Source organism: Emydura macquarii, unplaced genomic scaffold (assembly GCF_026122565.2).
Source record: "Emydura macquarii macquarii isolate MOO-44397 ecotype Brisbane River unplaced genomic scaffold, CSIRO-AGI_Emac_v2 contig_1363, whole genome shotgun sequence".
In the NCBI taxonomy this organism is placed as follows: domain Eukaryota; kingdom Metazoa; phylum Chordata; order Testudines; family Chelidae; genus Emydura; species Emydura macquarii.
In genome coordinates, this window is record NW_027131500.1 from 11,613,316 (window position 1) to 11,634,996 (window position 21,681).

The 21,681-nt window shown below is 37.8% G+C and overlaps 1 protein-coding gene across 1 annotated transcript in view; it reads left to right on the forward strand.

Moving 5' to 3' along the window:
* The first annotated feature begins 226 nt into the window (after positions 1–226).
* DDX60 (DExD/H-box helicase 60) overlaps positions 227–21,681 on the forward strand; it is a 64,682-nt gene continuing 43,227 nt past the window's right edge. The window contains exons 1-11 of the mRNA XM_067551776.1: positions 227–442; positions 2,126–2,195; positions 4,042–4,231; positions 7,187–7,528; positions 9,211–9,327; positions 10,559–10,702; positions 11,943–12,101; positions 15,700–15,841; positions 16,532–16,687; positions 18,358–18,457; positions 20,845–20,960. Of these exons, the coding sequence (XP_067407877.1) occupies positions 229–442; positions 2,126–2,195; positions 4,042–4,231; positions 7,187–7,528; positions 9,211–9,327; positions 10,559–10,702; positions 11,943–12,101; positions 15,700–15,841; positions 16,532–16,687; positions 18,358–18,457; positions 20,845–20,960 (1,750 nt within the window). The 5' untranslated portion in view covers positions 227–228. The remainder of the gene's footprint in view (positions 443–2,125; positions 2,196–4,041; positions 4,232–7,186; positions 7,529–9,210; positions 9,328–10,558; positions 10,703–11,942; positions 12,102–15,699; positions 15,842–16,531; positions 16,688–18,357; positions 18,458–20,844; positions 20,961–21,681) is intronic.

Sequence of the window (21,681 nt, forward strand, 5' to 3'; positions counted from 1 at the left end):
TAAATTAGTAAATATTGTTGGTTTGGATTCATGGCATTTTACTAGCTGTCTTTCAAAATTTTCAGTGATTCTATAAATATAGATATTTATTTAGTTAATAAGGCCTATAATCTTTCCCTTTACAGAGAATTGTATGTTTCTTAAAAGACGTTTTGAAGACTAATAGTAGGTCTTATAAGCATATGTAAGTTGAAGACTGACAGTGTCAAGAGTCATAGTAAAGCCATCATGGCTTCTGGAGGAGCTGTTCAAGGTGATGATGATGATCGAGATTTCACAACCCAAAGCCATGAAAAAAAATCTTTGTCTTTTGAAGATCAAGTAGAAAATAAAAATGGCTTCAGTGACTTTTCAAATGAGTTTTGTTGGGAAAAGGAGATGCAGCAGGTATTAAGGACCAGTGATCATAGCAGACAGGACATCTATGATTTCAGAAATCCAGGTGAGAAAATACATTTATTTTTGTTCATGATCATATCACTAGCTTATGTGGTTTGGACAGGAGGCTTCATTCAAGATCTCATCATTTTCAGAGATTAATACTCATCTTGCAGTTCTGTGGTTGTTTCTCAGTCTTAAATTAGACTGCATGACCCTGAGCTGTTTTTAGGAGAGGCAAAATTTAAAAAAGAGAATATTTAAACGTGATGAGATACAATTTGAAGCACTGGAGTACTAAATCCTTTCCCATTTCTTTGGAAATTGACCACAGAGTTTTTCTTCTGATTATGCCATTATTGAAGCAATGTGGAAACCAATTTACAATTCTCTAATACTCACCTTGCTGGGATAAATTATGGTGGGATAAATAAATTATGTCACATTTGACACTAATATGATGTGTAGAGTACAAAGTTAAAATTCAAGAATGATTATTTTAATCAAACACTTCAGCTTCTGGTTAGGTAGTAATAAAGAGCTTAGAGGATATTTGAGATGAATGGTGCTAACTCAAATATAAAATCTTTACAAACAGACGCTGATTCTTGGGTCTGGCCAAATTGTATGCAACCATTGTACTTTCCCAATCCCTAAATCTGGTTCCATCCATGACGCAAGTTAGAGCATTCTCAAGTCTGGCTGAGGATCATTTATCACAATGCTCTCTGGCCATGCCTGATCTTGCCATTGGCACAATTCGAGCATGGATCTTATGCTGCTGGCTTTATCCCTTGTCACATCCACAAAGGGTGTATCTCCCGATGCTGTATTAGTGCAGCTTTACGGACCCTTTTGGCCACTGGAGGATCTGGGTTCAACTGTTCACCCAGATAATTTTCTATTCTGGGTGCCTACTTCAAACTGAACTTTTTTTTTTTTTCCTGAAAGTTTCAGTTAAAATAGTTCAACCATCCAGAGAATGAAATTAGAGAAAATGTGTTTTTTCCATTTTAAAAATGTATTACAATACCTTGTTTTACAAGCTGTGTGGGATGGAGACAAGCTGCAAGGAGAGGGGAAGGGGCAGAAACTAGCTGTGAGGGGACAAGGCAGAGACAGACTATGAGGGGTTTATGCTAGGGGCATACGTGCAGCGGGAGGCAGGGTAAATAGGGAAAGAAGGGTCTGTGCCCCACTAGACCACTCTCCCTTCCACAATCTGTATGGAACCCAAGATTCTTGAGTCACTACATTCTTCTGCTCTGCTCAATTACTGGATTAACTCAAGTAGTAGAGGTGTGTGCTGTGCACCTAAAGGTCCCAGCTTTGCTGTTGACATATGACCCATCCATTTGTTTCCACATGATGGAATTTCTGGTTTTTTGGTTTTTTCTTAAACTTAGAAAATTACATTTAAAAACACTTACATTAAAAGAATATTAAGGTTGCAAAGTTAGGCACACAAGACATAGAAAATGCCAAAATTAAGGTTGCCCTTCTCTTGTGCATATGTATTATGTTACAATGTTTACTTACATGATTACATATTCTTTTTTCCCATGAGCAACCTTAATTTTTGAATTTCCTAACTTCTGAGTGCTTGATTTGCAATCAGAATGCTCTTTTAACAGCTTTTTTGAATGTAATACAATAGAATGAAAGAATGGTTAGATATAGGCTGCCTATTGATTATATATAGCTCTTGTGACTGATTGCTAAGAAAAATGTTTTATTAATTTTTTAGAACTAAACAAACATATGGAATTTGTGGAGAAAATATTTGACTTAATTTTGAATGACATACCAAAAGCTGAGTAAGTATGGTGGCAATTATTTGAACTGAAATACATTCAAAGAGAAATTGTCAGTCAAGAGAAGAATTTCAGTAAGAGTCAAAAGATTGCAGTGCTACTGTACACACAACCTGTAGTCCACACAGCTACATTTAGATATTGGCACCCAAAAGTTTGTATACCTGAGGACCACACTGGCAACTTGCTAGGTGTTTAAGGGCTGCACCTTGCTTTTCCATCTCTTGTCAACAAACATCCTAGATACTACTTTCCCTCAGATTATACTAACAAATCACTATACTACGGTTCCCAGTAGAGCTAGTTGATAGTTTTCAAACTGAATGTTTTTCCATCAGAAAATGTGTATTAATTGAAATTGAAATATTCTGTGGGAATATGTCTATTTCAACAATATTTTGTTTTAAAAAATCATAAATTATATTATGTTATTAAATAAAATTAAAAATATAATATAATATACACATAATAAATATTCAATACAAATATAAGAAGTAACAAAACTAAAATTATAAAATACAAATAGAAAATAAAATATATATATAAAATAAAATGAAAGTAATAATTTTGTTTTGATTGACCCAAAATGATTTTTTTTTAATTTGTATTTAAAAGGACATTTTAAAAAAATCATTCTGATCTGGAATGAAAACAAATTTTGAAATCACAGAATTTCCCACAAAACAGAACTTCTGGTCCTCAGCCAGCTCATTCCCTGTCATATGACTGATGAAGCAACCTACTCATTGAATGAAAAATAAAAATTAAAAATTAAAATGAGCCAGAGACAAACCAATCTGGCAAGCTCTTTGAATATATAATCAGGACAGGGCTTCATTAATATACTGCCTTCCCATCTGACAGTAGTGGCCCGTAATGCCTTTTATCCAAGGCTGGCTCAAATACTACAACCATTCTTCTGGTGTGGGCTTTGTCAACATTATCCATGCATTTGTAATCTCAAACCTGCTTTGCTGCAATGCATTCTATTTAGGAGTAGCACTTGTAAAGCAACTAGGGGCTACAGCTCTTGAGAAGAATGGACTACTATAAGCAAACAATACCAGTGGTCTGTGCTCTGCACTAGCTACCTTGTTGCTCAGATGTGCATCAAGCTGTTAATGGTATATAAAGGCAGATTGCTGTGGTTCCAGAATATGACATAATCCAAACAGTTTAATTAGCTGGATTAATTAGTTAGCAGAGATGAAACCAACTGTTTTGGCATTGTAAAAGAAAAGATATCAACTATTTTGCTAGACACTTCAAATAGGATCCATGTGAAGATTACATTTATCTTGTTGAGTATACATGTTTTGCAACTGTACTTTGGGAGCTCAGTTTTCAGAAGCAGACATTTAAACTTTATATTCAGATCCTGTACATGCATATGAAAATTGGCAGTTTTGCTTTCAGTTATGTGTTATGGATGATACAGTGCTTTTTTAAGCAAATGTTGGCTGTGTGTAAATGGCTCATGTGGTTCACTTTTCAAAGTTACACCCTACACTCTTTATCTATTTAGTTTATTGTGTGACTCACTCAGTTGATAACCTCCTGGAAAATCCATAGGGCTGACAATGCCATTTTCTGCTCTTTACAATTGTATAGGGTGTGTAGAAAATTCATAATATACAAACATTCCTTATAGCAGACAACAGCGATGTTGTTGTAAAAGTAATTGGAGACAATATCGTGACACTGTTTGTGACTGACTTACTGATCTTATTTTTCTCACAGAGAACTGTCTAAATTGCTCCTTTTTACATTTACTTAAGTACATTGCATTGTTTCAATTCATTGATGTTTAAATTGTACTGTTTGGTGCCATATGCTTTCTTTGTTCCAGGTATGTCAGCTTACTCAATGATTATGTCGAGTCTGAGTTTTTTCTGATTGATGGAGATTCATTGTTCATCACTTGTATAAGTGAACAGACATTACAGCCAGGACAGAACCTGCATTTCTTTTACCTGGTAGAACGCTTTCTACAGGATTTAACAAACAAAGGAGCAAAATATGTCATTGTTTTCTTCAAGGTAACAAATACATGATTTTTGCAATGAATTCTTGTGCTATATTTCTTCACTAGAGAAAAGTGTTCATTCCTCATACATCGATGTCTTATTGATTAAACAATACCTAAAGGCTAGATTCAGACCATTAGCCAGTTTCTCCTAAAAAAGGTACACAATTAGCCATACAAAAATAGTTTTTAGAGCTTGTTGGGAAGTTTCCAATGAAACAGTTTTTTATCAGAAAATGCCAATTCATCAAAACTGAAACTTTTTGCATGAATGTACTGGATTGATGAAAATTTTGTCTGACAAGATTTCCTGGGTCCAGGATGGAATGCCTATTTGTGCCAACCCCAGAATAGCCAAGTGGTTGGGGCACTCACCTGGGATGTGGGAGGCCCATATTCAACTCTCTGCTCTGCCTGATTTAGATGAGAGACTTAAATCTGGGTCTCCCACATCCAGGTGAAGCCTCCAAAGCACCAGGTTATTGGCTATTTTGAAAGGTAGGTCTCACTTTTTGATGAAAATCTTTGAAAAGACGTGGTTTCGTCCTGATGCAGGATGGTAAAATCATTTCCTGCCCAGCTCTAGTAGTTTTATTGTGAGTCTGAGTGTGTACCCACAGAGATTACTCATAAAAAATGCATCTATATTCCCAGCAGGGAATTCCCATATGTTCACAGGATTATGTGATAAATACATAGATTGCTAGCCAAGCCTTGTTACTAAATGTTCATGTAATATATCCAGACTATGAGGATCTTTAGTTGCATCTGTTGGTCCTCAGTCAGCTGCATCTTTATGAGCACACACCTGTGGACAGTGAGTTCTGAATTTAGGCCTGCGAGTGTTCTCTCTGATGTTTGATTAATATATGTGGCTGATTTTTTTGGCACTAAGCAATGTAATACTGTGTTCTCTTTCCCACTTTTTCCAGAAAAGAGTAGGTTTAGGTTAATTTTAGTTTTGTATGTTATCCATGGATTGAAATGGAACATACCTATGGAACGTAGTATTGGACAAGGATTACGGTTCATTTCTGTTCCTTGTGTTGACTTTGTTTTCGCTTCTAGAATCTTTGGAGAACCACATACTATTTCCAGCCCATGGCAACAGAAAAATAACGTTGTGAGATTAAAACAAATTGAAAACTAATCCCTTTCCAAGGAAGATTCAGACTGAGTTAACTGGAATTATAGCTAGTGTTTTATAGATTAGAGATCCTTGGTGAGAGTTGCGAATCTCAGTAGTTTGAGGGTGTCAGTAATGCTTTGGCTGAATAGATTTGCTAACAAAACATTGTTCTTTCTCTATCAATACTTTTAAATTCTAAATTAATGATATTTTAAATTCACTTCTAGTTTTTATACAGCCTATTATCTTTCAGATTTAATTATGAGGTTAGGAAAATTTAGTGTAAAATTAAAGCTTATATATCATGGTTTGACTTGCTCAAATAGGCCCTAGCAATTTTCCCCCCAGAATTCTGATAAAATCATATGTGAATAATAGCATAAAATTAGATTAGTGTAAAGAGAAACTGTAGAGGGTAGCTCAGGTACCCTTCCAATCATGAATCTTTAATTAATTTCTTTACTCAATATCAATATGGAAATTGATGAAAGTTGAAATTCATATCCTCTTTTTCTTGCATCTGTGCAGAGAAAGTAAAAGCTTTGAATATTTTAATTTTACTAAAGTATTGTACATCAGGCTATATTATAGAGCAAGTACAATTTTAAATTAAATTAAAAAGGAGGTGAGGACAGTGATAAGAGACCCATCAAGTGAAGAATAAAAATAGTGAAGCATCTACTACTGGACATCATTCAAGATGAGATACTGAGCTAGAATGGGCACTGGCCTGATTCAGCTTAGCAATTTCTAGATCTACAGTGTGTATAATGCTCATTTATGTACATTTTGGGGACATGCTGAGTCTCTACTTATATATTGGTGTTCTGGCAATGTGAATAAAAGGCAGATGATCCAATTCTTGAATCTGAGAAGTCTGGTTTAAGCAGATTTAAGCTCTATAATTGAGGCTGGTGGAAGAGCTCCCTGGCATGGGGCTGCTCTAGTGGCTCCTGTTCTGGCATCTACTCCTGGTCCCTGGTGCAGGGCATGTACCCAGTGCGAAGGGTGTGCGACTAAGCAGTCCTTGCCCTCCAGAGATCTCCAGAACAACCCTGGCATGTGTAGACCCAGCCGGAGGAACTGGGCAAAAACACTCACACATAACCCCTAGCTGCACCAATTGCTCACGAGCCACAGCCACGAATTTGGCCCACAAGTTTTGCTTTCACTTTTTATGTCAGCAGAATCCTTTAATGTTTCCTTATGTTGTCTATTTGGGAGCTGATCCTGCCAATGCTTATGCACACGTAGCCTTCTTGGGCATATACTGTTCTCACTGGCACTTGTGTAAATCCAGAGTAACTCTATACCTGTGCTGAAGTCAATGGAGATTCTATGGATTCACACCAATGTAAACGAGAGCATGATTTATCCAATAAGACTACTTGTGTTGCTAAAGGTTAGCAGGACTGGGTCCCCAATTTAAATTATTGTCTTATTTGGAAATTGTTATTAAAATTAAATTGTTATGGTGTTATTTCTACGTGCTGTTAATTCAAAGTAATGGCTCCAAATCAGATACTAGGAAGATGTACATACAAAATATGTCATTACTACATAAGAATGGCCATACTGGGTCAGACCAGTGGTCTATCTAGCCCAGTATCCTGTCTTCCAACAGTGGCCAATGCCAGGTGCTTCAGAAGGAATTAACAGAACAGGCAATCATCAAATGATCCATCTCATCACCCATTCCCAGCTTCTAGCAAACAGCAATCCCTGCCCATCTGCCTAATAGCTACTAAGAACAAACACATTTATTCACTAGTTGCAGCTAATTGAAATGGTTAATCAGTATAAAAATATGACAGAATTTTCCTTCTTTTTTTTTTATAGGATGCAGAACATGCATATTTCAGGCATCCCACTCTCCTAGCCTTACGTACTGCATTGATTCTCCACCTTCAGCACAATACTGACGTTGTCATTCATACTGAATTTTCCAACTTTTTAGAAGGGAAGTGGCAATCTTTCCTGCAAGAAAGCTATCCATATTTTATAATTATCTCTGATGATGGACTGACTAAACTTCAGACAATCTTTCTCACTTTATTTATCATTCATGCCCTGTCAAAAAGAATCAACGTTGTCCTTACTTCTGGACAAGAATCAGATGTTATCAGAGTTTATGGATATCACATCCATGGCATACACAAGCACAGAGAATTTTTCTGCCAGGTAAACTATATATTAAATCTTTATTATTTAACAGAGACATTTATTATTTAAGCAGTGTTGTGATCTTGCCTGAAAATGACTTTGAGAGATAAGGCCATGTCTATATTTTTAAACTTAGAACAATGCAATGAAAAATTGACTTAGAGATAGACTGTAAACTCTCTGGGACAGGGACTAAGTTGAGTACGCCAAACACAGAATATGGCATTAAATAATACCAGACAAGGAGAAAGGAGTGCATGAGTAGGTTATGGCATGACTAAAGTAGTATGGTGTGTATAATTTGACTTCCAATTTCTTCTTCTGATTTTGCATTTTTCTGGTTTCACATTAATTAATTATTAATATTATTATTTTTTTTTTTACTTGTGGAATTGTGCAGGAAGGCAAGTTGTGAGAAGGTACTGAAAAAGCTGCTTTGCACATAGGTTCCATGAGGATTTTCTTGGGGTAGGGAGCATTGAAAGGGAAGGCATAGCAAATGAGACAAAGTGTGTGGGGCAAGTGGCGGGCAATAGGGGGAATCTAGAGAAATGGAAAAGGCAAAGCACAGAAGCTGACTGGTAGAGTGGCAGTTGGTAAGTGAGAAGCTGTAGGCTGGGGCAGAGTCTCTCTATAGTACAAAAAGCTACTTTTATATAATGAGAGTTCTGTAGCACTTTAAACACTAACAAATTTAATTTCAGCAGGCATAAGCTTTTGTGAGCTTCAGCTCACTTCCTCAGATGCAGTTGGTAGAAATGATACAGCAAATAGGTAACATATATAGGAGGCAACATATACATATCAAAGGACATAGATAACAATGGGGTAGGTGGATAAAAACCAGGTACTTGAGGCCTAATGACAACCATTGAGTAGGAGGTGCGAATGGGTGATCAGAGCAAATTACTTCTTGTAATGAGATAGCCATTCCAAATCCCTGTTTAAACCCAGTTTGAATGTGTCAAGTTTGCAGATAAATTTGTTAGTCTTTACAGTGCTGCAGAACTCTTGTTGTTTTTGCTGTATACAGACTAACACGGCCACCCCTCTGAATACCTTTATATAGTGTAATGCCCCATGCTTATGGAAAGCCCTTTTTGAGCTCATCCACAAGGGTTCTACCCTCTGCCCATTCAAGCCCCTCTGAAAGACCCATTTGTTGTAATGCCTATACAAAATTTGCTGTTAGACAATACCATACTTGAGGAGTTAGTTAAATTAGTGGCACTGTTTCCCCCTGCCTGCTCTTTGTCTTTAGATTGTGAGCCCATTGGAGTAAAGATTGTGCCTTCACAATAAACTGCTCACTCATGAGCTACAGGAAAAGAAACATTAGTATAAATTAATCCTCAAATGATTTTGAACAAATATACTCCTGAAAATCACAATCTTTTCACAGAAAATACATGAATAGAAGAAGGTGACATTCAAGTACATTTTAAATTACAAATCATTCACTCCCATCTTTGCTCTGAACACTGAGTTCTATAATATGTACCCATTACAACAATTTTTGGAGGAACTGTATCAGTACTCCAAATTGGTATTAATATGTTTACTTTCCATTTCATCATTTCTGAATGACCTAAAAAAGTTATAATATCCTAATAGTATGTACATTTAAAAATAAAATGGCTGAATCCGGAAGATTAAAAAACTTGATTTAAGAAATAAACGATATGTTTTTTTTTTTTAAGCACCAATCAGAGATTCAGCGTGTTTGCCAAACACTGGTTAAATACTTGCAGGAATCCAGTACATCAGCATTACTTTCTCTCTCTGGATATTCAAGTTTGAAGGATATGGAAAAAGAGGTACCTCATTCTGTTACATCAATCAAAAACTTGAAAGAATTTCTACCAAAATCCTCAGTTAGTTTTAATTCATGTTGATCAGATATCATTTTGAAATATGTTGTAGGAATGTTGTAATTTGAAAAAAAAAGTGAAAACTGGAAAGCTGAAAATCAATTGAAAGAGTTTCACTTTAAAAATATAAACTGCAAAGTATAAAAATGCACACAATTATGTTCATCAAAAGATCTAAATCAATCTCCTTATCAGCTTTAGAATTAAATATATTTTACAACTTCAAATTTGCCTTACTCTAAAACTGTAATATGTAATATCATTGTATTACTTTTTTTTACTAAAAATTCCTTTTTTATGGTGATTGGTGTATGATTTGTTTATTCTTTAATATTACGCGTATCCTATTTAGCACATATATACTTTTCTGAAAGCATTATTATTGTTAATGAGTATCTTTGATTCCCTTTTTATCTGTAGGATAGACTATAACTATAGGTCCCGAACTTTTAAATACTTAAGTATGTTAATAACTTTACTCACATATTTAAAGTTAAGCACATATATAAGTGTCTGAAGGATTAGTGCCTGATCCAAAGTCTATTTTAGTCAGTTGCATTTGGATCGGGATGGATAATACAGGCATCTGCTTAATAATCTAATTATGATTCAATAGAAGTTGCCAGGGCATAGCACTTCTAGAGGCCAGGTCTTAAAATCAAATGATTAAATCTTGACTTCCCAACACATAGAAGTCTCCCTCCCTAACGTATGTCAAATGCATTTCCTCTCCCTCTCCTTTAAATTCACTTATTTTTTTCTAATGTCAAATCCAAATCTCTCTCCCATTTGCAACTCCTTACTCTGGCATCTGACTATGATAATTAATATCTATATATAATGAAACAAAACAATTCAAATAAAAAGAAAAATGCATTCCCTTGTTTTTTCTTTTTCTTCCCTTGTTTTGTAATTCCTCTCCTTCTCTAACTTCTCCCCTGCCATGTTGTGATGTGTAATCCATATAATGTTGATCTCACTACTGCAGGGTGTTGGCAAATCATCCGTCACCTCTACAGGGAGGCGTCATCCCTATTTCCGTAGGCCTATGACTAAATATTTCACTCATGTGATTTTGTTCCCTGTTGCATTCTTTGCCTATTATGTTTTAAAAAAAGAGAAAACTCTTCCTTTAAAATCTTCCTCATATACTTAATTATATATTTTCTGATACCAGGTTTGTGAGACATTATCCCAGCTCAAGGACCTTTGGCCAGAAATATCTGAAATTCGACACATTGTCTGCATTGTCACAAGTGCACTGGGGCTGAGAATGTACAGTAGGTTACAAAAAACCCACCAGGCTACCATTCCAAAACAGGTAGGATTTCAATTAGCATAAACTCTTGCTTTTTTCTTTTCCTTCCCTCACCTTGACAAGTATGATATATTAGAGGTATGGATTTTCTCATGGCATATGTTCAGCATGTTTTCCATTTACATGTATAAACGATTAGCGCAAAATATTTCTACATAGAAGGTAGTAGAACACCAATCATTTCCAGAAAAGCAGCAGAAATAAATATCTCTGGAGTTATTTCCTAGACAGAACTAGAGTGCTTGTTCTGTACAGCGTGTGGAACTCTGCCCCATTGTATATGCCTTTTTAAAGATTAAATGGAATGAATCAGGGCATTTAATAACCCCATGTTGCCAACTCTCACAACTTTATTATGACTTTCACAATATCTAATGTTTCACTTAAAGCCCCAGCTCTTGAAGACAAGTGATTATGGTAGTATCTCAGCTTTCTTTAAATGCAAAGTGAGTTTCTAGCCCTCATGGTTTCAAAGAAAGACTTGAAAATGAGCCTGAAATACAGCCTGAAGGCTACCAAACTGGAAAGCAAATAAAAAGAACTGAATATTAACTATTATTTAAAAATCTCAAGATTTTTAAGCCAATCTCATGATTTTGGGGTGGGGAGTATTTGAACATCTGGGGTTAGCAATACTCCATCACAGACCAGTCATGGTAACCTTAACTGTGCCCCAATGTATACATCTGGGGTAAAAAGTGCTGGAAGTCTGGCATCCTCAGAGGGGTAGATTAAAGGTAGCAATGTGTGATTTCTATGGTGCATGCTGGTTGTGCTATTGGTTAAGTCAGTATCTCCTGGTAGAGATGTTAGATTCCTTAATTTTTCGTGTCCTTGCTTGTATTAGCTTTGCTATGTGTAGGCCAACCTTTACTTACATACAATGTAGTCCTTTATACACCCACCCTTAACAAGTATTGACCAGAGTTATAGAGGTGGCCTTGCATTTTGCACTCACTGTTTTGCAGGCGCAAATAATTAGAGATAATGCTGTAGATGCAAAATAATTATGGATGGAACTGATCTCCTTCAGAAGTGTAGCTACTTGATCGTGCATATAGATAAATCCATAATGATGCGAATTCACAAATCAGATAGTCTAAAAGATCAAGTCTACATACCTGTAGTTATGTCTGCAAAACACCAAGTGCAATATGGAAGGTCAGATTGAAGCTCCTTTCAAAATATGATTTGCAAAATAGTTTCCATGTAGCTATAATACTTTTTGTTTGTGTTTATACAGGAGAGCAGTAGGGAATTAACACTAGAAGAAGCTGAAGACCTAATCAGGATGTATTGCCTCAGTGTGGCTTTTATTCTCCATTTACCTCTTTCACAACGAGCTGGGGTTAGATTAATCAGTAACCATTGGAGTAAACAAGCTTTCACATTTATACAAATGGTAGGCATTGAATTTTCATTGTTTGTACTGTTAATTCTTACGTATTAACATTCGACACAAGGAGTGGAATCCACAAAGGGACTTAGGTGTTGCAACACTGAGTGTCATGGTGCTTAACTTTTAGCCTAGAAAATCAGAGGAACGCCACCGGAGATTCACAAAGCTGAATTAGGTATTAGACTCCCAATACAATGAATGGAGAGAGATAGATGCTTAACAATGTAATCCGTAAAAGCCAACAGGTTAGGCAGGAAGACACCTAAGCTAGACAAAGGTAGAAGTTGATGAGAGGGGTGTGTGCTAAGCCCTGCCCTTCTCTCAGAGATAGGCACCTCCCTAGCCTGGATTTAGTTTCTCCCTTTCTCTTAGCCTATCTCTGTTTAGCAATCCATGAAAGGGGAACCTGCTGACTGGAATCAGGCAGCTTTAGTGCTGCAACCACTTATCCAGGGAATGAATTAGGTGCCTGTCTCTCTTCCACAAAATGGGGGAGGGGAGGGTAGCGAGGCGGAGGAGCCCACGTTATAACTTTAAGCCCAGTGATTTGATCACTCACCTAGAAAGCGGGGGACCCAGATTAAATTCCTCCCATGCTACCAGATGGGGAGAAAGGATTTGAACAAGGGTCTCCCACTGCTCATGAGAGTGCGCTAACCACTGAGCTGTGGAATATTTTGATGATGTGTCCCCTCAGTCTTTCCTGTTTAAGCTGTTCCATGGTGGACAAATAACGAAAGAGTGACTGGGGTCTCCCACCTCCCAAGTGGATGCCCAAGCCACTGGACTAAAGAGTCAGACTTTTGCTCTCCGGCCCAAGGACTGCTGAAGTACTTATTTACAGTGTACATGCCCAGAGGTAGAGCCATGCACAGATACACATATGAGGATCCACATCCAATCTGCATCTGCTAGAATAAACTTTTGCAATCCACCCTCCCTCTTTTAGATTTACCTCATAGGCGGAGTTTGACTGCTAATTTGGGGGGGCAGCCACAATAAGTGGCTTGTGAACCACCTGTTTGGGAAGGCTAGGCCCCAGTCCCACGCATTCTGCCTGAAGCCCTCCCCTTCTGCTCCATCTCTCATTACAGCCCCGGGCCCGTCCTGAGTGACCCGAGCACCAGGCACCAGCCAGAACGGCCGGGTGGCTGCAATGCTGGAGTGCCCCAGCACCAGTGGCGGGCAGCCTGAGCGCCCCTGGAGCCCATGCCTCAGCGCTGCACCACCCCAAACCATGCTGGCCCCTGGATGGCTGGTCCACCCTAGCCCCCGGAGTGCTGCCAGCCCACCCCAACCCCACGCTAGCCGGTGACCAGCTGCCCCCAGACCACGGAGTGCTGCTGGCCCAAGCCCCCAAGTGCTGCTAGCCCAAGCGCCCCCAGCCCCTGGAGCACTGCTGGCCCAAGCGCCCCCAGCCCCTGGAGCATCACCAGCCTGCATCGCGTCGGCCCACCTGAGCGCTGGTCTCCTCGCCCCCCAGGCTGGCCTGTAGTTGGCTGGCCTGCCGACCCACCCTGGCCTTGGGCTGGCCAGTCTGTCCCAACCAGTCACCTGCCTCCTGGCTGGTCCCTGGTCCCTGCTTCCAGCCAGGAGGTTGGCAGGCAGGCTGTAGCTACCCACCTCCTGGCTGGTCCCTGCTCCCAACCATCATAAATTTGGGGGGGGCGGGCAATGCCCCCCCAAATTCCACCCATAATTTAGCTGCATCTGCACATCAGCTGTTTTGGAGCCAGCAACCCCCTCATCAGCTGATAAGTCCCACCCCCTCATCTAACAGCTGATCATCTTATGAGCCCTGCCTGCCAATTGGCCCCTCCCTTCCACCTAACAGCTGATCAGCTGTTCCAGCTGAGTCCCTGGATGACAGCTGCTCCAGCCCTGCCCCAGAAGTCAGGGAGGTCGGGACCATCTGATCCACCATCCACAAGAAATGATCCACAAATATCTGCATTTGCATCCGGGGATGTGGATATCTGCAGATATAAAGCAGACATCCACGGATTTGCAGGGCTCTACCCAGAGGTCGGAATCTAGGGAACTTGTACTCATAAAGCTTAGATGCCGAGTGAGTTTAGGTGCCTACAGGGTTCAGTGAGAGTTTTATGAATAACATTGGAGCCAAAACCAGGATTTAGGCATTTAAACTTGAGATTCAGGCATCTAAATCTGGGATTCGGTGCATAAATACCTTAATAGATTCTGACCCAAAATGCCTTTTGAAATAAAGGATTGGCTACCTTTTATAGTGGTTTTAGCATGTTATCTATTACAATTATCACTATCATGAGTGCACACCTATGTGTCCTAAGACACAGGGTGAGCATATTTAACTTTTAAATCACTCCCTTTGCAAACCTACCTTTTCTAACAGAAGATGAGGTCAGACCATTTAAACTTTTGTAGTTTCTAAAAATTATTTACCAAAATTTTCCAGGTAAGCATTTTAATCATTTCTAGTATTTTGAATAAAAATCCTATGGAAAAATAATGAAATGAACAATGATTCATCTTAACTATCTTGTGTGTTTAGTTATCTGTGAGACTACGTGACTATAGCAACAATACATTATATTTTGCACACTGATAGCACCTTCCAGCCAAATATCTCAAAGTGCTTTACAAGGATTGACAACTAAATCCTGCAAACACTAAAACCAGTGTATAACTTTAATCTCATGAGTAATCCCATTGAAGGAACCACTTACCTGAGTAAATTATACACAGGCTTAAGTGTTTGCAGGGGCAGGAACTAAGACTTACAACATGCCTTTGAGAGTCAGATAGGCACTTCAGATTTCTTCATTTGCTACCAAAATACAGACACCTCTTAAGTGGAGCACAGCAATTACTTAATAACAATTCAGGAAAGAAATGAAAAAGAATTCTGTAATAAATGAAACTGCAAAGGGATATGAAGACTCTGTCCTCATTGACCTAAAATGTTCTTTATCCAATCAAAGTTGTTGACTTCTGCATTATACTTCTTATATATCAGTCTACTGTGTTTTTATTGTACAAGCACCATTTGCAAATTTAAGGCCCAATTTCATCACCTTTAGTCATGTTCAGTAGTGCATTACTGCCTGAATAGTTTCAATGAAACCAATGAGACTCTTTGGGAGTAAAGGCTATTCAACATGAATAAAGGGGCAGAATCATGTCCTTAAATAGCTTATGGCCAGTGCTTCACTACTGTCTTATCCGTTCCTTATCTTCTCAAAACGGCACTGGAGTTTTCATAATAATATTACCATTTAGAACTGTACAATGCACTCTCCTATCTGATGTAATGGTGACCTATCACTATTCCCTCTAACTTTTCTAAATATGCGCTTCTTTCCTGCCACTCTGCCTTACACTTACTTTTTCTCCAAGCGGTCTAAGGGCATGGATTTGTTTAACAAATATTCAGACCTTTATGATCATAAAAAAATCAAGTTGGGTAATTAAGAAAAAACTTCAAGGTGCATTCATCATCTGATACTGGAGCCAAAAACTTAAGAGGAGACCCAAAAAAGGTTTTCTTTCTGTTGAGTACTGATACCTTGCGCAGATGTTAATATAATGTATTCATCCTATTTACCTTTTTTCCTTTTAGCATAAAGGCTGTGAATTTTTTCTTCTGAAACACCTGACAACTGAAAAGATGTGGAAAGTGGATTTCACTCACTTGCCAGATTTAAGTGATGATCTTTTGTGGAAGAACATTGCATATTACTACGAATTAGAAAATGACCAAGGTACTACATTCATATTTGTTCCTTCAGATATTAGTTTTTAAACCTAATCTAGATTTTAATCTAACAATAAAATATTCATAATAAAAATATTAATTAATATTAGATTTTGACATTAGGCATAACCCTGAGCAAGCTGCATCTATGTAGGAACCTCCCTGGGATGCAATATGACTTATAGACATGCTGCTGTCTCACAATTCCTCCCCTGCTTCTTGCTTATTCCTGGGGTGGAGGTGGGGGCATAGTAGTTTACTATTGCCTATACCACCAATAAACTACTGTCCCCTTACCCCTATTCCCACCCTCCTACACTAATTCAGCTGCTCAAGTGAGCCAGTGGTGGGTGTAGTAATAATTTCATCCATTCCCGACCATTTTTGTCCACTCTCTGCCTGCCTGGTTCAGGGAAGGAATAAGCGTACAAGTAGCCCTGCTTACTTCTAAATGCTTGAACAGAAAGCTTGGGAATGCCAGGCTTGTGTGAGTGTGTATTTCAAACCAGTTTCCAGCTCACTGTTATTATTCTGTAACAGACATAAATGCATTCTCTTTTGTCACTTTGATGTTGTGGCTTGTATTTACAAAAGTCCTCAATCCTGCCACTCTTATTCTGTAGTGTGCAAAAAATCCTCGTTTTAAAATAAATATTTTCTAGCAAAATATTAGTTTCCACTCTACATTCCTTCTTAGAGTTAAACTTGGATGTGGGGGAAAGAATTCAGAGAAAATATGAATATCTGTGGAGTATCATATCAAAATTAGCTGGAAAGGATGATGATGGAAAGTCTTTGCCTCTGAGGAGAACTTCTACATCTTTTCTTGAAAGGAGAGCTTCACCAACTAAAGGTAACATAACAATCTTCAACGTTAGACTGTGCTATTATTTTAACTAATGATTTTAAAATTGTATCTATTAAGGCTCCGTTTTGCAGAAAATATGTGATTCCTCCATGAAGTATTTAGACTGCTTCATCTTTTGACATATTTAGAAGAAAGTTTACTGCTTGGTGGAAACAGCAATCTTTTAAAGTATTCCTCCATTAAGAGGAGCTCTTGAGTTGACCAAGCTCTTGCCTACATTTCACCCGAGGCATAATGGCAGCTGATGTGGAGGGCAAATACAGCTGGGCAAATACTTCAAAAATTTATTGGAATTCTTAAATGAATTTGTTCTGACTCTATTCACAGCCTTTTTGTGTTCATGCCTCACAAATATTCTAGCGAATTGGTTATGCTGACAGTCATATTTGTGAAAATGGTGATTTAAAATAAACTGAATTCTGAATTGGGAAAGAAGTAGTCACACAAGACACATTATTTTAAGAGCTAGGCCCATTCAATTAGGGGGACAAAAACATATCATGCGACCCACCTATCCAAACAAACCCAGCTAACAAATCTAATCATTATGGATATTCACAATGATTTGCCCTGAATTAACGAACTTGCAAGGTGTTGTTCAGTCAACACCTATGCAAACAAGAAAATTGCAGGATGTCTGCAAACCCTTCATGAACAGAAGAAGTAGTAAAATGTGTCAATTATCTGCACCTAGTTATTTGCATACCTCTAGTTTCATCAGTCAGGGGAAAGAAACTGGAGAGAGAGTTCTGGATACTTTGCACTGTAGCTAAGATATACTGAGGATCACTGTACTTAAGGCTTTGTCTTCACTGCTAGAAAAGGTGTGTTTCTTACCTCAGGGTAACTGATGCATGTAGGCAATGACAAAGTAAAAACACAATGAAGATAAGGTACTTTAGTTTTATTGCAAGGTAAACTAAGTGAGGCACACCCAGAGGGAAGGGGTAAGAGGGTGGAGTATTGACCTCGCCTGGGAAGGGGTAAGAGGGTGGAGTACTGACCTCGCCTGACCTCTTAGTGTTATCTTAGGTTATATTATGAGAACTGTTCTACTGGTTAAGTTTCTGTTTTTCTTTTCCCTTTCCTAATATAAAGTCCCATATTTTTTTACTCATTGTTTATATGTGAATCAGTCTCCTGATTCTCTCTGTGCTCAGTCAAGCAAGAGTTAGTGACAGAGGCCAACATTTTCAAACTTGAGTGGCTAAAATTAGGCTCCCCACTCTTACATGGAAAGTAGCCCAAGATGCTAAGAAGAATAAACTGGCTTGATTTTCAAAGGTGATGAGCATCTACAATTCCCATTGCAAACCAGGCCACTTTTATTTTGGAGCCTAAGCACGGATTTAAATCCCTAATTCTGGGTTCTTAGATCTGAAAATTTTGGCCAGAAGGAATGAGTTCTATGCATTACAGAACCTTCTGTTAAGCCAGTTTCACAGAACAATAACATTAATCAAAACTCTTCCTGGATATTTTCACTAAATCTGAGCTATCACTATAAGCTTATTTTACTATTGATTTCTCTTGCATGAAGGACATTGTGACTGTGCTTTACTGAAATTTTATTTTAACATTATTTTAAGATGTTGCTGTAAATATGTTACTGTAGTAGATTTTTGAAGAACTGTCTTTTTTTTCAAACTGAAAAGAATCCAAGAAGATTCCTAAACTAGGTCTTATACCCATGACATCTACTGTGGTGGATGAATTTGCTGGAGATATTTTAAGTCGCCTACCATTTTTAAAAAGGTATTTATCTGTTTTACTTTTTCTGATTTTCCTGAATATATATAAGATCAAAGCATTAGGTGACATGGTTTTGTCATATTCTAGGAATTTTCATTGTGATGATGACTGGTTTTGTTTTCATAATTTGGTATCAAACAACCCAGGCAAAAATTTCAAAACATTGATTAAAAATTTAAAAAAAAAAGTAGCACTTTAAAGACTAACAAATTTAATTTCTGCAGGCATAAGCTTTCGTGGTCTGTAACCCACTTCGTCAGATGTAAGGAATAGAAATCACATAGGAGGTATATATATATATATCCAAGGGTAAGTAACAACAATGGGAAAGGTAGATAAAAGCACATCTACTAATGTAATACATGCCATCATGTGCCAGCAATGCCCCTCTGCCATGTACATTGGCCAAACCAGACTGTCACTACGCAAAAGAATAAATGGACACAAATCAGACATAAAAAATAATAATATCCATAAACCAGTCGGAGAACACTTCAATCTCCCAGGACACTCTGTCACTGACTTGAAAGTTGCCATACTTCTACAAAAAAACTTCAAAAACAGACTTCAAAGAGAAACTGCTGAGCTAGAAATCATCTGCAAACTTGACACAATCAAACTGGGTTTGAATTGGGACTTGGAATGGTTATCTCATTACAAGAAGTAATTGTCACTGTTCACACATTCTCACCTCCTAAACAATAGTTGTGAATAGACCTCAACTACTCTAAGTGAATGGACTTTGCTTTTATCCACCTTCCCCATTGTTGTTACTTACCCTTGGATATGTATATATATATACTTCCTATGTGATTTCTATTCCTTACATCTGACGAAGTGGGTTACAGTCCATGAAAGCTTATGCCTGCAGAAATTAAATTTGTTAGTCTTTAAATGCTACAGGACTCTCGTTGTTTTTGCTGTATACAGACTAACATGGCTACCCCTCCGAAATTAAAAATTTAAGAAGTTAAGAAGTGAAAACAGTATGTGTTAAAATGTTAAAACAAACAAACAAAAACATATTGGAATAACAGAGTAGCCCATAAAGGTGTTTCTGTATATTACAGGACTTTCTTTGCTGCTGTCCTCCCTATTTACTGGTAACAAATTATCTCAAAAATGTGTACATGTGGGTGTCCATGTATGTGTCCCACTCTTTCTCTCTCACACACACCCTCACATCCACAAGTTTATAATACATATACAGCATCTCTGGAATGAAGACCATGATTAACAATTATGCTCTTTAGGCATAATAGAACTTTCTACCATAAGGGTAAAACTTGACTTTGCAGAAGATGGTGCTTTCTCAAGGACTGAGTTGAAACTATGGAATGAATTCCCATAGAAACTAAGAACCATCAGAAACCTCACGACTTCCCACTCCAAGTACAAAACGAAATTCTTTGACCCATGTTCTCTGCTATAAACACATAGCGGTGTGCAGATAGCATACAACCCCCTCACCCAAACTCGCCTAACAATCCCCCCTACAAACCTTTCCAAAACAAATCATTACGTTGCACACACAAATTTCCCCCCTTGTGGAGACCATATGAGAGAGAAAAGAAACTACAAGTGACAGATGATAGTCACATCACTTAACATGCTACTGGAAGATGCTCAGATACTATAGTGATGAGTGCAATATAATAACTGATATAGAATAGAACTACATTACTCAAATGTGACACGAAACAGGATCACAGTCCTTCATTCTGTGACCACCTGAGACCACTGAATTCAACATGGGTTCAAAGAGTGTCAAATCAGGTTGCCAGTGTGAACCACATTGAGAGCTCTGGCTTGTTGATTAGATTTGCTTCCAAGAAGGTACTGTAGACCATGTCAGCTGCCAAAATCTTGTCTATGCTTGGACTTCCATTGCTACAAACATCAATTCTTTTAAACTAGAGTTAGCAACATGGAGAAAATTTTCTAAATATAGACAGAACCTGAAACCATCTGGGATGGAAAAGAGCAGTTAGGAGGTGTGCAACAATTTATGTAGTACCATGGCACTGGGGTGAATTTCACATAGAAGAGAGATATGATATCACCCTGAATGTTTTCTAAGGTAAGTATTCAGGTGCTGATTAAAGTAAGCAGATGATTATGTATCTTTGCTTAATTGGAACCACAGAGTGAAATCCTGGTCTCACTGAAGTCATTGGAAGTTTTTCCTTAACTTCATTGGGGCTAGGATTTTACCTATGGACTCTAAATATTTTAATAATTTACAATTGCATTCTCACATTTTTATATTATTCCATGTAAGTTATATCAGATCAGCAACCTGCTGATATGACATGTATTTTAAAACCTTTCATTTTTAAAAAAATTAACTATATTTTAAATAATGTACATTATATATGTTGTATCTTTAGTGATGATTCTGCTGTTAATTCACTTATGAAACAAAGAGAATTTGATGAACTTCGACACTGGCATTCAGGAAAGCTTCTTAGTGATGATTATGACAGAACAAAGTCCAGTTCTCAAGGTAAAATACAAGACCCCATTCCCCAAGTATTATCAGTGTGGGGAGTTTTATAGTTTCATAAAATGATTTAAAAGTTGCACTAATTTAACAAAACAATGTGTATTAGGGTAGGGAAAGACTTTTTGGGGTGTGTGTGTTTTTGTGTGCGTGTAGTACCTAACCCAATGGGGTTCCAATCTCTAACTGAGGCACACAGTTGCTATTGTAATACAAATAGCAATAATTAATATAAAGAAGCAACTTGGCTCTGTTTTCTCCATTTAGAAATAATGGGAATTGCTGAGATTAGTAGGACTACTCATATGCCTAAAGCTAAACATGTCTGTAATTGTTTGCAGGATCAATGACATAGTGAATACTCACAAAAGTGAAAAGTAGCATCGTACACATTAGAAATTAAAGCAGCTACTAACAGTTTTCTTTTTCATATACTAAGCAATCAACATTTGATTGATAGGCTTGGTTTTTTTTCCCACAGAAGGTCATCATTGTGTAGGGCAGGCTTTGATTCACTGTGCTATAGTACAATTCCACAGTATGTTAATAATATAACTTTTTCTGCTTTTTTTGTTTCTGTTATGCTGCACCTGAGTTTATCAAAAGTTAAGGCTAGATTCTGCCTGCCCCTGCATGGGTGTGCTAGAGGGGAGTAGGGGCACACACCCAATGGACTTGTGCAGAAGACAGCCATATTTGGCTACGAGCTCCCAGGTGTGGCTAG